Source organism: Choloepus didactylus, chromosome 1, assembly GCF_015220235.1.
Source record: "Choloepus didactylus isolate mChoDid1 chromosome 1, mChoDid1.pri, whole genome shotgun sequence".
NCBI classification, from domain to species: Eukaryota; Metazoa; Chordata; class Mammalia; order Pilosa; family Megalonychidae; genus Choloepus; species Choloepus didactylus.
Window position 1 is genome coordinate 120,717,906 of NC_051307.1, and position 13,525 is coordinate 120,731,430.

The 13,525-nt window shown below is 36.9% G+C and overlaps 1 protein-coding gene across 3 annotated transcripts in view; it reads right to left on the minus strand.

The window, feature by feature from the left end:
* ECT2 (epithelial cell transforming 2) overlaps positions 1-13,525 on the minus strand; it is a 70,486-nt gene that overhangs the window by 19,922 nt on the left and 37,039 nt on the right. For all 3 annotated transcript variants that reach the window (XM_037826717.1, XM_037826709.1, XM_037826701.1), the window contains 2 exons: positions 2,780-2,858; positions 2,494-2,613 (listed from right to left, as the gene is read on the minus strand). In XM_037826717.1, the coding sequence (XP_037682645.1) occupies positions 2,494-2,613; positions 2,780-2,858 (199 nt within the window). The remainder of the gene's footprint in view (positions 1-2,493; positions 2,614-2,779; positions 2,859-13,525) is intronic.

Below are 13,525 nucleotides of genomic sequence, written 5' to 3' on the forward strand. Positions count from 1 at the left end.
TCTCAGATCCTGTGCAAAGGCACTGAGGATAGAGAAGTAAATAAGACAGAAATAGTTCCTGCTCTCATGAGATCTACATTCACTGAAAAAGGAAACATTAAAGAAATAATTATACAATACATTAAACAGGTGATAGATACAAATGATAAAGTCATGGTGCTGTGTTAGTATGTAACTGTACCTAAACTGGGAACTCCTGCAAAAGGTAAAGATCAGTGAGGTACAACTGGAGAAGAAAGGAGCAAAATCAGAAAGGACTTTGTGATTTGTGATTTATTTAGATTCTGTGAATTTTTTCAGGCCTTTAAATTTTTTGTTTTCATTTCCATGAAAGCCCAGGATATAATTTTGCCATTTTAAAAGTGCATCTCTTTTGCATTGATAATCATCAAGTGAAAGACATTAACATAAAGAGATTTAGATTAATCTACTTAATGAATTGACATTGATTGGTGATTATCGTGGATGACAAGGTATGGCTGAAAAATGCTGTGGGGAATTGTGTTGAAAAAAGACCACAAGCCATGGCAGTGAGTATAATGCTCAAATTAGAGCAGGAATATAACACAGATCCTTGTACATAGCAAATATTAAAAGTTCATTCATATTAATATAGTTCCAATAAAACGCCTTGCCTGTCAAAAAAAGGGAAATTAATCTGAATTTTACCAGTTTTGAATGTTTCTAACTTTTCACCATTGAGTACGATTGTTATAAGTTTTTAATCAGGTTAAGTACTATACCCCTTATTCCAAATTTGCTAAGCTTTTTTCTTAAAATCAATAAGCTAAAAAATAAGATTTTAGGATTATAGATTGTGAAGTCCAAACTGAACATATCAGAAATAGAGTGGTTTCAGTTGATGTGACTCTGAAACTGGAGGCTAAGAGAGAGGAACAAAAAGTCACTGGAGGCAAGAAGCAAAGGAAACGAGAGGCCACAGTACTGCATAAGGTACTCAGAAGCTGTAGGGGGTGACCAATGGCAGGAATTAAAGTGGAAGGAAAATCAATGGATCAGTTACAAAATTCCTCAAGGAATCTGGAAGGGATACAAGATCAAAAGCTTCAAGAAAGTCACAACTCTGTCAGAAGTAAAGGGATAAAATCCAGAATGAATTCGAAAGTAGGGACACCCTACCTATTAGATAAATGGAGCCAGGTAATCTAGGGACTTCAACAAGAAAAACCTAGAAATGCGTTAATAAAAGCAAATAGAAATATGGAGAAACTATGCACAATAAAATCCCATAACAATGTGAATGTAGATAAAATATGACTGAAAATTGATTCCTTCACCTAGGCTCTGTTCTTAAAAGCAGGGTAGGTGGAAGTTCTTATCTTGGGGCAGGGAAGGGGGGCAGGTAATTAGAATTATGTACCTCATGAGTTTTTATGATTTTCTGAGTTCAGGGTCTGGTCAATTATGTACAATATCTTTACTATTTTTACTTTTGTGCTTTCTGTGACATTACTGACCAAATGAAAATACCAGTTTTCATTAACCTCACAACAAAACTCGGCAATTAACACAAGTGAATTTGTTGTTGAGATTTTATTGCACCTGTTACTTCTCTACATAAAACTTGTTCTCTAACATTCCCTTGTATTTTAATGCTTTAAATAATAGCATATGTGGCATAAGAGGGTGGCACTTCAAGAGAAGTGAAGTAGAAAAGGATAAAAGGAAAGAAAAAGACTTTAAAGAAAATGGAAAAGTATCAAATCACTTTGATGGAGGTAACAAAGTTACCCAACAACAGGAAAGTTAAATAAGTCTTCTTGTTAATGTCTATTTTATCAAAATGAACATTTTTCTCTTCTGAAATGATGTAAAATGCATTCATTTATATTCCACATTAGCTTGTCTTGTTTAAAAATATACTGCTAAAAGAATGAAAGAGTTGAAAAAGCACACAAATGTAAATCAATATGCCTTTAGAGTAATCTGGGAAGAAAAGTTTTCTTGGATAGATGAAAATTTTAGAATTAGAATAATTGCACCCCATCTGATGTACTAATCACTGACTCAACTAAAATCTTCCGATTTAAGAAAAAATCAGGGGCTCATAAATGAACTCATAATATTAAATGATTACATTATCTGCCATTTCAACAAAAATACTGACTTCATCTTTGCTTGAAAAATCAACTTAAATTTCAATTAGACTTACTAATTGTTTTGTAAATATTGAATAAATACACATGGAAACAAGAAGTTCCCAAAATTCTTGACTAAACATTTACTTGCACATGCATAGATATAAACTAACTTTTCATTTTGACTTGAATTTGAGTACATGGAAATATGATCTTCTAAAAACATTCTACCAATATTAAATTAGCAATTGGTCTCATTTTAAAAAATGTGATTCTTTGACTTTACTTTAAACTTCTACATAATACTTCAATCAAAGTTTGATTTTAAATATTCAGGGAAAAAAAGTCACAAAAATCAGCAGTGTTGTTATATTACATTAAAGTAAAACTTTACCTCCAGACAGTCATTAAAGAGGAAGAGAGTTACTTGTTCTCCTCTGTCACAGGGGTGCTCACCGAGAGAAATTGTCTCAACTCGTTGTACTAAGCTTCGGTGAGAAGACAAAAGATTAGCCTGTATAAATTGAAAATATTAATAAAAGAGGTCACTTGGTATTAAGTATAAACTAAAGTTATAATTTAAAAGATAGAAGCACCAATATTTATATTAAAACCGTAGAAACCAGTAACAAGATAAAAAAGAAAATAAATTCACAACCGTTTAAAAAAAGAATACTTGCCGGACATCCATCTACTTCGTAAACAACATCAAAAATTTGCTTTTGAGCTTCTGTTTTTCTCTTATCCTCATTAATATGCCTGAAAAATTAATAGTTATTTTTAAAACTTTTAAAACAACAGAATATGAAAACTGCATACAAATATATCTAGTGTCACATAAGATATGCCCTTAATTGTGAATCTGTATTAATATAATTTTGACAACTAAATATTTTAGAAAACATTAAAATATTTTCTAAAATTATCCCACTTCATTAAAAAAAAAAAAATCCCACAATGAATCTTTTGGAAAGTATGTTTTACTACAGTCTTTTCTATATTCTTCTTTACTATACTCTTTACCATACACTTGCTAAAATACATTAAAACTATACAAACTTCAGATTAACAAAATCTTGAAATTCTAGATATAAGCTCAATAAAGGTTTTACAAGTCAATTCCAAGTCATACGTTAGCTATTACTTTAAAACAAAAATTGAGACTACTGCTTCTAGATAAGATGGAGTAAGAGGAAATAGATTTACCTCCTGCATGAAAAAACTAATTAGTCAAAATATTAAAAAACAAAACAACAACAACAACAAAAAAACCAAGGGCTTTCAAGACACAGGACACTGATTCCTGTAATGCAGGAAACAAACCAGGCAAGCCTGATAATTTACCAAACTCACAGCCTTGAGAAAGACTTCTCCCTGCACAAAGAATACAAGCAGTGCTCAGCTATTTCCTTAAGGGAAAGAAACAAAGCTAGGAGGAAAAGACGGCTAAAGTTTGCAGGGTAGAGTACTGGAAAAGAGCTGCACTAAGAGAGAACTCCACAGATATGCAGAAGGTTCCCTTAAGTATTCAGTTATGCAGTTACCAGCATGTGTATGTGAGGAAACTTCTCAGGCTAGAAAGAAACCCTGGAAAAAATTAGAGCAATCAGAGTGAAGAACTTCATGAATAGGGCATGGGTAGGATATTAATGGTCTTGCCTCAACAGTGAGGAAATGTAATCTTAGACTAAATGCTGTGGGTCCTGCCTAGCAAAGCTTACAAAAAAGCCAATGAAGAGACCAAATAGTTTTCAAGTAACTTAAATGCATCCCAGAAAAAAGCTGAAGAATATTTGCAGGAACACAAAAAATATCTAGCACTCAACAAAGTAAAATTAGTAATGCTTGGCATTATTAGGCACACAAAGAAGCAGTAAAACATGACCCATAATGCGAAGGAAAAAAGAAATCAATGGAAACAAACAGAAATGACACAGATGATGGATTTAATAGACAAGCACATTAAATCCCTTTTACTGTTAACTAGTCAATAGATTCAAAAAGCTACAGGAAAGACTGAACTTACCAAACAGAGATGGAAGACATTTTAAAAAGATCCAAATCAAACTTCTAGATATAGAAGTACAATGTCTTAGATGAAAAATACACTAGATTGGAATAACAACAGGTTAGACATTGCAGAAGTGAAATGGAAGATAGTAATGGAAAGTAACAAAATAAAACAGAGAAAAAAGAAAAGAATTAGCAAAGCACCAAGTGAGTTGTGGGACAACTTGAAGAAGCCAAAGAGGAGAAGGTGGGGAGGACAGAGAAAAGATTTGAAAAGATGTTGATAAAAACTTCGAAAGAACTGTAATACCTCAAATGCAAGAAGACTGGTGAACCACAAGCACAAAAACATGAAGAACACTACACCAAGGCACATCATAATCAAAATGCTTAGAAAACAGCAAAGAGAAATTCTGATAAATAGCCAGATCTGTATTAGAGTAAGGAAATGATAGGAGATGGTAAATCAGATCCAAAGGAACAAATAAAGAGAACCAAAAATGGCAAATAAGGTTAATATAACAAACTTACAAATACATATTTGCTCTCCTTTCTAGTCAGCTTCTTTTAAAAGACATAAAATGAGAGGCAGGGCAAGATGGCAGACTGGTGAGCTGTAAGTTTTAGTTACTCCTCCAGGAAAGTAGGTAAAAAGCCAGGAACTGCGTGGACTGGACACCACAGAGCAATCTGTCTTTGGGCATACTTCATACAACACTCATGAAAACGTGGAACTGCTGAGATCAGCGAAATCTGTAAGTTTTTGCGGCCAGGGGACCCGCGCCCCTCCCTGCCAGGCTCAGTCCCGGGGGAGGAGGGGCTGTCAGCTCCGGGAAGGAGAAGGGAGAACTGCAGCGGCTGCTCTTATCAGAAACTCATTCTACTGATTCAAACTCCAACCATAGATAGACTGAGACCAGACACCAGAGACTCTGAGAGCAGCCAGCCCAGCAGAGAGGAGACAGGCATAGAAAAAAAACAACACGAAAAACTCCAAAATAAAAGCAGAGGATTTTTGGAGTTCTGGTGAACACAGAAAGGGGAAGGGCGGAGCTCAGGCCTTGAGAAGCATATGCAAATCCCGAAGCAAAGCTGATCTCTCTGCCCTGTGGACCTTTCCTTAATGGCCCTGGTTGCTTTGTCTATTAGCATTTCAATAACCCATTAGATCTCTGAGGAGGGCCGTTTTTTTGTTTTTGTTTTTTTTTTTTTTTTTTAAATCCTTTTTTCTTTTTCTGAAACAATTACTCTAAGAAGCCCAATACAGAAAGCTTCAAAGAATTGCAATTTGGGCACGTCAAGTCAAGAGCAGAACTAAGAGAGCTCTGAGACAAAAGGCAATAATCCAGTGGCTGAGAAAATTCACTAAACAACACAACTTCCCAAGAAAAGGGGGATGTCCGCTCACAGCCACCATCCTGGTGGACAGGAAACACTCCTGCCCATCGCCAGCCCCATAGCCCAGAGCTGCCCCAGACAACCCAGTGTGACGGAAGTGCTTCAAATAACAGGCACACACCACAAAACTGGGCGTGGACATTAGCCTTCCCTGCAACCTCAGCTGAATGTCCCAGAGCTAGGAAGGTGGAGCAGTGTGAATTAACAAAGCCCCATTCAGCCATCATTTGAGCAGACTGGGAGCCTCCCTACACAGCCCAGCAGCCCAGAACTGCCCTGGGGGGACGGCACTCACCTGTGACATAGCACAGTCATCCCTCAACAGAGGACCCGGGGTGCACAGCCTGGAAGAGGGGCCCATTTGCAAGTCTCAGGAGCCATACGCCAATACCAAAGACTTGTGGGTCAGTGGCAGAGGCAAACTGTGGCAGGACTGAACTGAAGGATTAGACTATTGCAGCAGCTTTAAAACTCTAGGATCATCAGGGAGATTTGATTGTTAGGGCCACCCCCCACTCCCCGACTGCCCAGAAACACGCCCCACATACAGGGCAGGCAACACCAACTACACACGCAAGCTTGGTACACCAATTGGGCCCCACAAGACTCACTCCCCCACTCAACAAAAAGGCTAAGCAGGGGAGAACTGGCTTGTGGAGAACAGGTGGCTCGTGGACGCCACCTGCTGGTTAGTTAGAGAAAGTGTACTCCACGAAGCTGTAGATCTGATAAATTAGAGATAAGGACTTCAATAGGTCTACAAACCCTAAAAGAACCCTATCAAGTTCAGCAAATGCCACGAGGCCAAAAACAACAGAAAATTATAAAGCATATGAAAAAACCAGACGATATGGATAACCCAAGCCCAAGCACCCAAATCAAAAGACCAGAAAAGACACAGCACCTAGAGTAGCTACTCAAAGAACTAAAGATGAACAATGAGACCATAGTACGGGATATGAAGGAAATCAAGAAGACCCTAGAAGAGCATAAAGAAGACATTGCAAGACTAAATAAAAAAATGGATGATCTTATGGAAATTAAAGAAACTGTTGACCAAATTAAAAAGATTCTGGACACTCATAGTACAAGACTAGAGGAAGTTGAACAACGAATCAGTGACCTGGAAGATGACAGAATGGAAAATGAAAGCATAAAAGAAAGAATGGGGAAAAAAATTGAAAAACTCGAAATGGACCTCAGGGATATGATAGATAATATGAAACGTCCAAATATAAGACTCATTGGTGTCCCAGAAGGGGAAGAAAAGGGTAAAGGTCTAGGAAGAGTATTCAAAGAAATTGTTGGGGAAAACTTCCCAAATCTTCTAAACAACATAAATACACAAATCATAAATGCTCAGCGAACTCCAAATAGAATAAATCCAAAAAAACCCACTCCGAGACATATACTGATCACACTGTCAAACATAGAAGAGAAGGAGCAAGTTCTGAAAGCAGCAAGAGAAAAGCAATTCACCACATACAAAGGAAACAGCATAAGACTAAGTAGTGACTACTCAGCAGCCACCATGGAGGCAAGAAGGCAGTGGCACGATATACTTAAAATTCTGAGTGAGAGGAATTTCCAGCCAAGAATACTTTATCCAGCAAAGCTCTCCTTCAAATTTGAGGGAGAGCTTAAATTTTTCACAGACAAAGAAATGCTGAGAGAATTTGCTAACAAGAGACCTGCCCTACTGGAGATACTAAAGGGAGCCCTACAGACAGAGAAACAAAGACAGGACAGAGAGACTTGGAGAAAGGTTCAGTACTAAAGAGATTCGATATGGGTACAATAAAGGATATTAATAGAGAGAGGGAAAAATATGGCAAACATAAACCAAAGGATAAGATGGCCGATTCAAGAAATGCCTTCACGGTTTTAACGTTGAATGTAAATGGATTAAACTCCCCAATTAAAAGATATAGATTCACAGAATGGATCAAAAAAAATGAACCATCAATATGTTGCATACAAGAGACTCATCTTAGACACAGGGACACAAAGAAACTGAAAGTGAAAGGATGGAAAAAAATATTTCATGCAAGCTACAGCCAAAAGAAAGCAGGTGTAGCAATATTAATCTCAGATAAAATAGACTTCAAATGCAGGGATGTTTTGAGAGACAAAGAAGGCCACTACATACTAATAAAAGGGGCAATTCAGCAAGAAGAAATAACAATCGTAAATGTCTATGCACCCAATCAAGGTGCCACAAAATACATGAGAGAAACACTGGCAAAACTAAAGGAAGCAATGGATGTTTCCACAATAATTGTGGGAGACTTCAACACATCACTCTCTCCTATAGATAGATCAACCAGACAGAAGACCAATAAGGAAATTGAAAACCTAAACAATCTGATAAATGAATTAGATTTAACAGACATCTACAGGACATTACATCCCAAATCACCAGGATACACATACTTTTCTAGTGCTCACGGAACTTTCTCCAGAATAGATCATATGCTGGGACATAAAACAAGCCTCAATAAATTTAAAAAGATTGAAATTATTCAAAGCACATTCTCTGACCACAATGGAATACAATTAGAAGTCAATAACCATCAGAGACTTAGAAAATTCACAAATACCTGGAGGTTAAACAACACACTCCTAAACAATCAGTGGGTTAAAGAAGAAATAGCAAGAGAAATTGCTAAATATATAGAGACGAATGAAAATGAGAACACAACATACCAAAACCTATGGGATGCAGCAAAAGCAGTGCTAAGGGGGAAATTTATAGCACTAAACGCATATATTAAAAAGGAAGAAAGAGCCAAAATCAAAGAACTAATGGATCAACTGAAGAAGCTAGAAAATGAACAGCAAACCAATCCTAAACCAAGTACAAGAAAAGAAATAACAAGGATTAAAGCAGAAATAAATGACACAGAGAACAAAAAAACAATAGAAAGGATAAATATCACCAAAAGTTGGTTCTTTGAGAAGATCAACAAGATTGACAAGCCCCTAGCTAGACTGACAAAATCAAAAAGAGAGAAGACCCATATAAACAAAATAATGAATGAAAAAGGTGACATAACTGCAGATCCTGAAGAAATTAAAAAAATTATAAGAGGATATTATGAACAACTGTATGGCAACAAACTGGATAATGTAGAAGAAATGGACAATTTCCTGGAAACATATGAACAACCTAGACTGACCAGAGAAGAAATAGAAGACCTCAACCAACCCATCACAAGCAAAGAGATCCAATCAGTCATCAAAAATCTTCCCACAAATAAATGCCCAGGGCCAGATGGCTTCACAGGGGAATTCTACCAAACTTTCCAGAAAGAACTGACACCAATCCTACTCAAACTCTTTCAAAACATTGAAAAAAATGGAACACTACCTAACTCATTTTATGAAGCTAACATCAATCTAATACCAAAACCAGGCAAAGATGCTACAAAAAAGGAAAACTACCGGCCAATCTCCCTAATGAATATAGATGCAAAAATCCTCAACAAAATACTTGCAAATCGAATCCAAAGACACATTAAAAAAATCATACACCATGACCAAGTGGGGTTCATTCCAGGCATGCAAGGATGGTTCAACATAAGAAAAACAATCAATGTATTACAACACATTAACAAGTCAAAAGGGAAAAATCAATTGATCATCTCAATAGATGCTGAAAAAGCATTTGACAAAATCCAACATCCCTTTTTGATAAAAACACTTCAAAAGGTAGGAATTGAAGGAAACTTCCTCAACATGATAAAGAGCATATATGAAAAACCCACAGCCAGCATAGTACTCAATGGTGAGAGACTGAAAGCCTTCCCTCTAAGATCAGGAACAAGACAAGGATGCCCGCTGTCACCACTGTTATTCAACATTGTGCTGGAAGTGCTAGCCAGGGCAATCCGGCAAGACAAAGAAATAAAAGGCATCCAAATTGGAAAAGAAGAAGTAAAACTGTCATTGTTTGCAGATGATATGATCTTATATCTAGAAAACCCTGAGAAATCAACGATACACCTACTAGAGCTAATAAACAAATTTAGCAAAGTAGCGGGATACAACATTAATGCACATAAGTCAGTAATGTTTCTATATGCTAGAAATGAAGAAACTGAAGAGACACTCAAGAAAAAGATACCATTTGCAATAGCAACTAAAAAAATCAAGTACCTAGGAATCAACTTAACCAAAGATGTAAAAGACCTATACAAAGAAAACTACATAACTCTACTAAAAGAAATAGAAGGGGACCTTAAAAGATGGAAAAAAATTCCATGTTCATGGATAGGAAGGCTAAATGTCATTAAGATGTCAATTCTACCCAAACTCATCTACAGATTCAATGCAATCCCAATCAAAATTCCAACAACCTACTTTGCAGACTTGGAAAAGCTAGTTATCAAATTTATTTGGAAAGGGAAGATGCCTCGAATTGCTAAAGACACTCTAAAAAAGAAAAACGAAGTGGGAGGACTTACACTCCCTGACTTTGAAGCTTATTATAAAGCCACAGTTGCCAAAACAGCATGGTACTGGCACAAAGATAGACATATAGATCAATGGAATCGAATTGAGAATTCAGAGATAGACCCTCAGATCTATGGCCGACTGATCTTTGATAAGGCCCCCAAAGTCACCGAACTGAGCCATAATGGTCTTTTCAACAAATGGGGCTGGGAGAGTTGGATATCCATATCCAAAAGAATGAAAGAGGACCCCTACCTCACCCCCTACACAAAAATTAACTCAAAATGGACCAAAGATCTCAATATAAAAGAAAGTACCATAAAACTCCTAGAAGATAATGTAGGAAAACATCTTCAAGACCTTGTATTAGGAGGCCACTTCCTAGACTTTATACCCAAAGCACAAGCAACAAAAGAGAAAATAGATAAATGGGAACTCCTCAAGCTTAGAAGTTTCTGCACCTCAAAGGAATTTCTCAAAAAGGTAAAGAAGCAGCCAACTCAATGGGAAAAAATTTTTGGAAACCATGTATCTGACAAAAGACTGATATCTTGCATATACAAAGAAATCCTACAACTCAATGACAATAGTACAGACAGCCCAATTATAAAATGGGCAAAAGATATGAAAAGACAGTTCTCTGAAGAGGAAATACAAATGGCCAAGAAACACATGAAAAAATGTTCAGCTTCACTAGCTATTAGAGAGATGCAAATTAAGACCACAATGAGATACCATCTAACACCGGTTAGAATGGCTGCCATTAAACAAACAGGAAACTACAAATGCTGGAGGGGATGTGGAGAAATTGGAACTCTTATTCATTGTTGGTGGGACTGTATAATGGTTCAGCCACTCTGGAAGTCAGTCTGGCAGTTCCTTAAAAAACTAGATATAGAGCTACCATTCGATCCAGCGATTGCACTTCTCGGTATATACCCGGAAGATCGGAAAGCAGTGACACGAACAGATATCTGCACGCCAATGTTCATAGCAGCATTATTCACAATTGTGAAGAGATGGAAACAACCCAAATGTCCTTCAACAGATGAGTGGATAAATAAAATGTGGTATATACACACGATGGAATACTACGCAGCAGTAAGAAGGAACGATCTGGTGAAACATATGACAACATGGATGAACCTTGAAGACATAATGCTGAGCAAAATAAGCCAGGCACAAAAAGAGAAATATTATATGCTACCACTAATGTGAACTTTGAAAAATGTAAAACAAATGGTTTATAATGTAGAATGTAGGGGAACTAGCAGTAGAGAGCAATTAAGGAAGGGGGAACAATAATCCAAGAAGAACAGATAAGCTATTTAACATTCTGGGGATGCCCAGAAATGACTATGGTCTGTTAATTTCTGATGGATGTAGTAGGAACAAGTTCACTGAAATGTTGCTATATTATGTAACTTTCTTGGGGTAAAGTAGGAACATGTTGGAAGTTAAGCAGTTATCTTAGGTTAGTTGTCTTTTTCTTACTCCCTTGTTATGGTCTCTTTGAAATGTTCTTTTATTGTATGTTTGTTTTCTTTTTAACTTTTTTTTTCATACAGTTGATTTAAAAAAGAAGGGAAAGTTAAAAAAAAAAAAGAAAGAAAAAAGACAAACAAGGAAAAAAAAAAAAAGATGTAGTGCCCCCTTGAGGAGCCTGTGGAGAATGCAGGGGTATTCGCCTACCCCACCTCCATGGTTGCTAACATGACCACAGACATAGGGGACTGGTGGTTTGATGGGTTGAGCCCTCTACCATAAGTTTTACCCTTGGGATGACGGTTGCTGCAAAGGATAGGCTAGGCCTCCCTTTATTTGTGCCTAAGAGTCTCCTCCTGAATGCCTCTTTGTTGCTCAGATGTGGCCCTCTCTCTCTGGCTAAGCCAACTTGAAAGGTGAAATCACTGCCCTCCCCCCTACGTGGGATCAGACACCCAGGGAAGTGAATCTCCCTGGCAACGTGGAATATGACTCCCGGGGAGGAATGTAGACCCGGAATCGTGGGATGGAGAACATCTTCTTGACCAAAAGGGGGATGTGAAAGGAAATGAAATAAGCTTCAGTGGCAGAGAGATTCCAAAACGAGCTGAGAGATCACTCTGGTGGGCACTCTTATGCACACTTTAGACAACCTTTTTTAGGTTCTAAAGAATTGGGGTAGCTGGTGGTGGATACCTGAAACTATTAAACTACAACCCAGAACCCATGAATCTCAAAGACAGTTGTATAAAAATGTAGCTTATGAGGGGTGACAGTGGGATTGGGAATGCCATAAGGACCAAACTCCACTTTGTCTAGTTTATGGATGGATGTGTAGAAAAGTAGGGGAAGGAAACAAACAGACAAAGGTACCCAGTGTTCTTTTTTACTTCAATTGCTCTTTTTCACTCTAATTATTATTCTTGTTATTTTTGTGTGTGTGCTAATGAAGGTGTCAGGGATTGATTTAGGTGATGAATGTACAACTATGTAATGGTACTGTAAACAATCGAAAGTACAATTTGTTTTGTATGACTGCGTGGTATGTGAATATATCTCAATAAAATGATGATTAAAAAAAAAAGACATAAAATCAAATAAAATAGTCATTTAACAATATATTGCTGGGTTTGTAACTTATGTAGACAATATGTATAACAATAATCACACAAATGGGAGAAGGAATGTAGCTAAACAGGAACAGTTTTTCTATATCTCACTAGAATTAAATCAATATAAATCTGAAGTAGATTCTCTAAAGATGTATATAAGTAAGCCCTAGAGCAACCCTTAGAAAATAAAATTTTTAAATTTAGTGAAAAAAGAATCATTTAAAAAACTTAAAATGGTAACACTAGGAAATATTCTCAACGCAAATAAAAAGCAGTAAAGACCAGAGGAGCAACAACAAAAAAAGACATGAGATATGTAGAAAACAAAAAGTAAAATGGCATATTAAATCCAACTATATCAATAATATCAACAATAACATTAAATGTAAATGGATTATCAGACTGAATAAAAAACAGTCTATATATATACTATATCTACAAAAGACACACTTTAGATTCAAAGACACAAGTAGGTTGAAAGTGAATGAATGGAAAGATATAGTGAGCAAAAAGTAACCAAAACATAGCTGGAATGGCTATACTAAAATGTTTTATAATGTTAGTATAAAACAACTACACCAAAACTACACCAAAGAGACAACTATAGAATACTCCATGTGGTAGTTAGGTTCATGTGTCATCTTGGCCAGGTGATGGTGCCCAGCTGTTTGGTCAAGCAAGCACTGGCCTTTCTGTTGCTGCAAGGACGTTTCGTGGACTTAAATCATCAGTACGTTGACTGCATCTGTAGCTAATTACAGTGAGATGTTTAATCTTCAGTGGAAGGCTTTTAAGGGGGAGGCGATAGCTTCAGCAGACGAAAGAGAAAACTTTTGTCTCTGCTTCAGCCAGCCGGCCTCTCCTGGGGAATTCATCGAAGATCTTCATTGGAGTGCCAGCTCACAGCCTGCCTTATGGAATTTGGACACATGCAGCCCCACAATTGCATGAGATACCTTTGTAAAA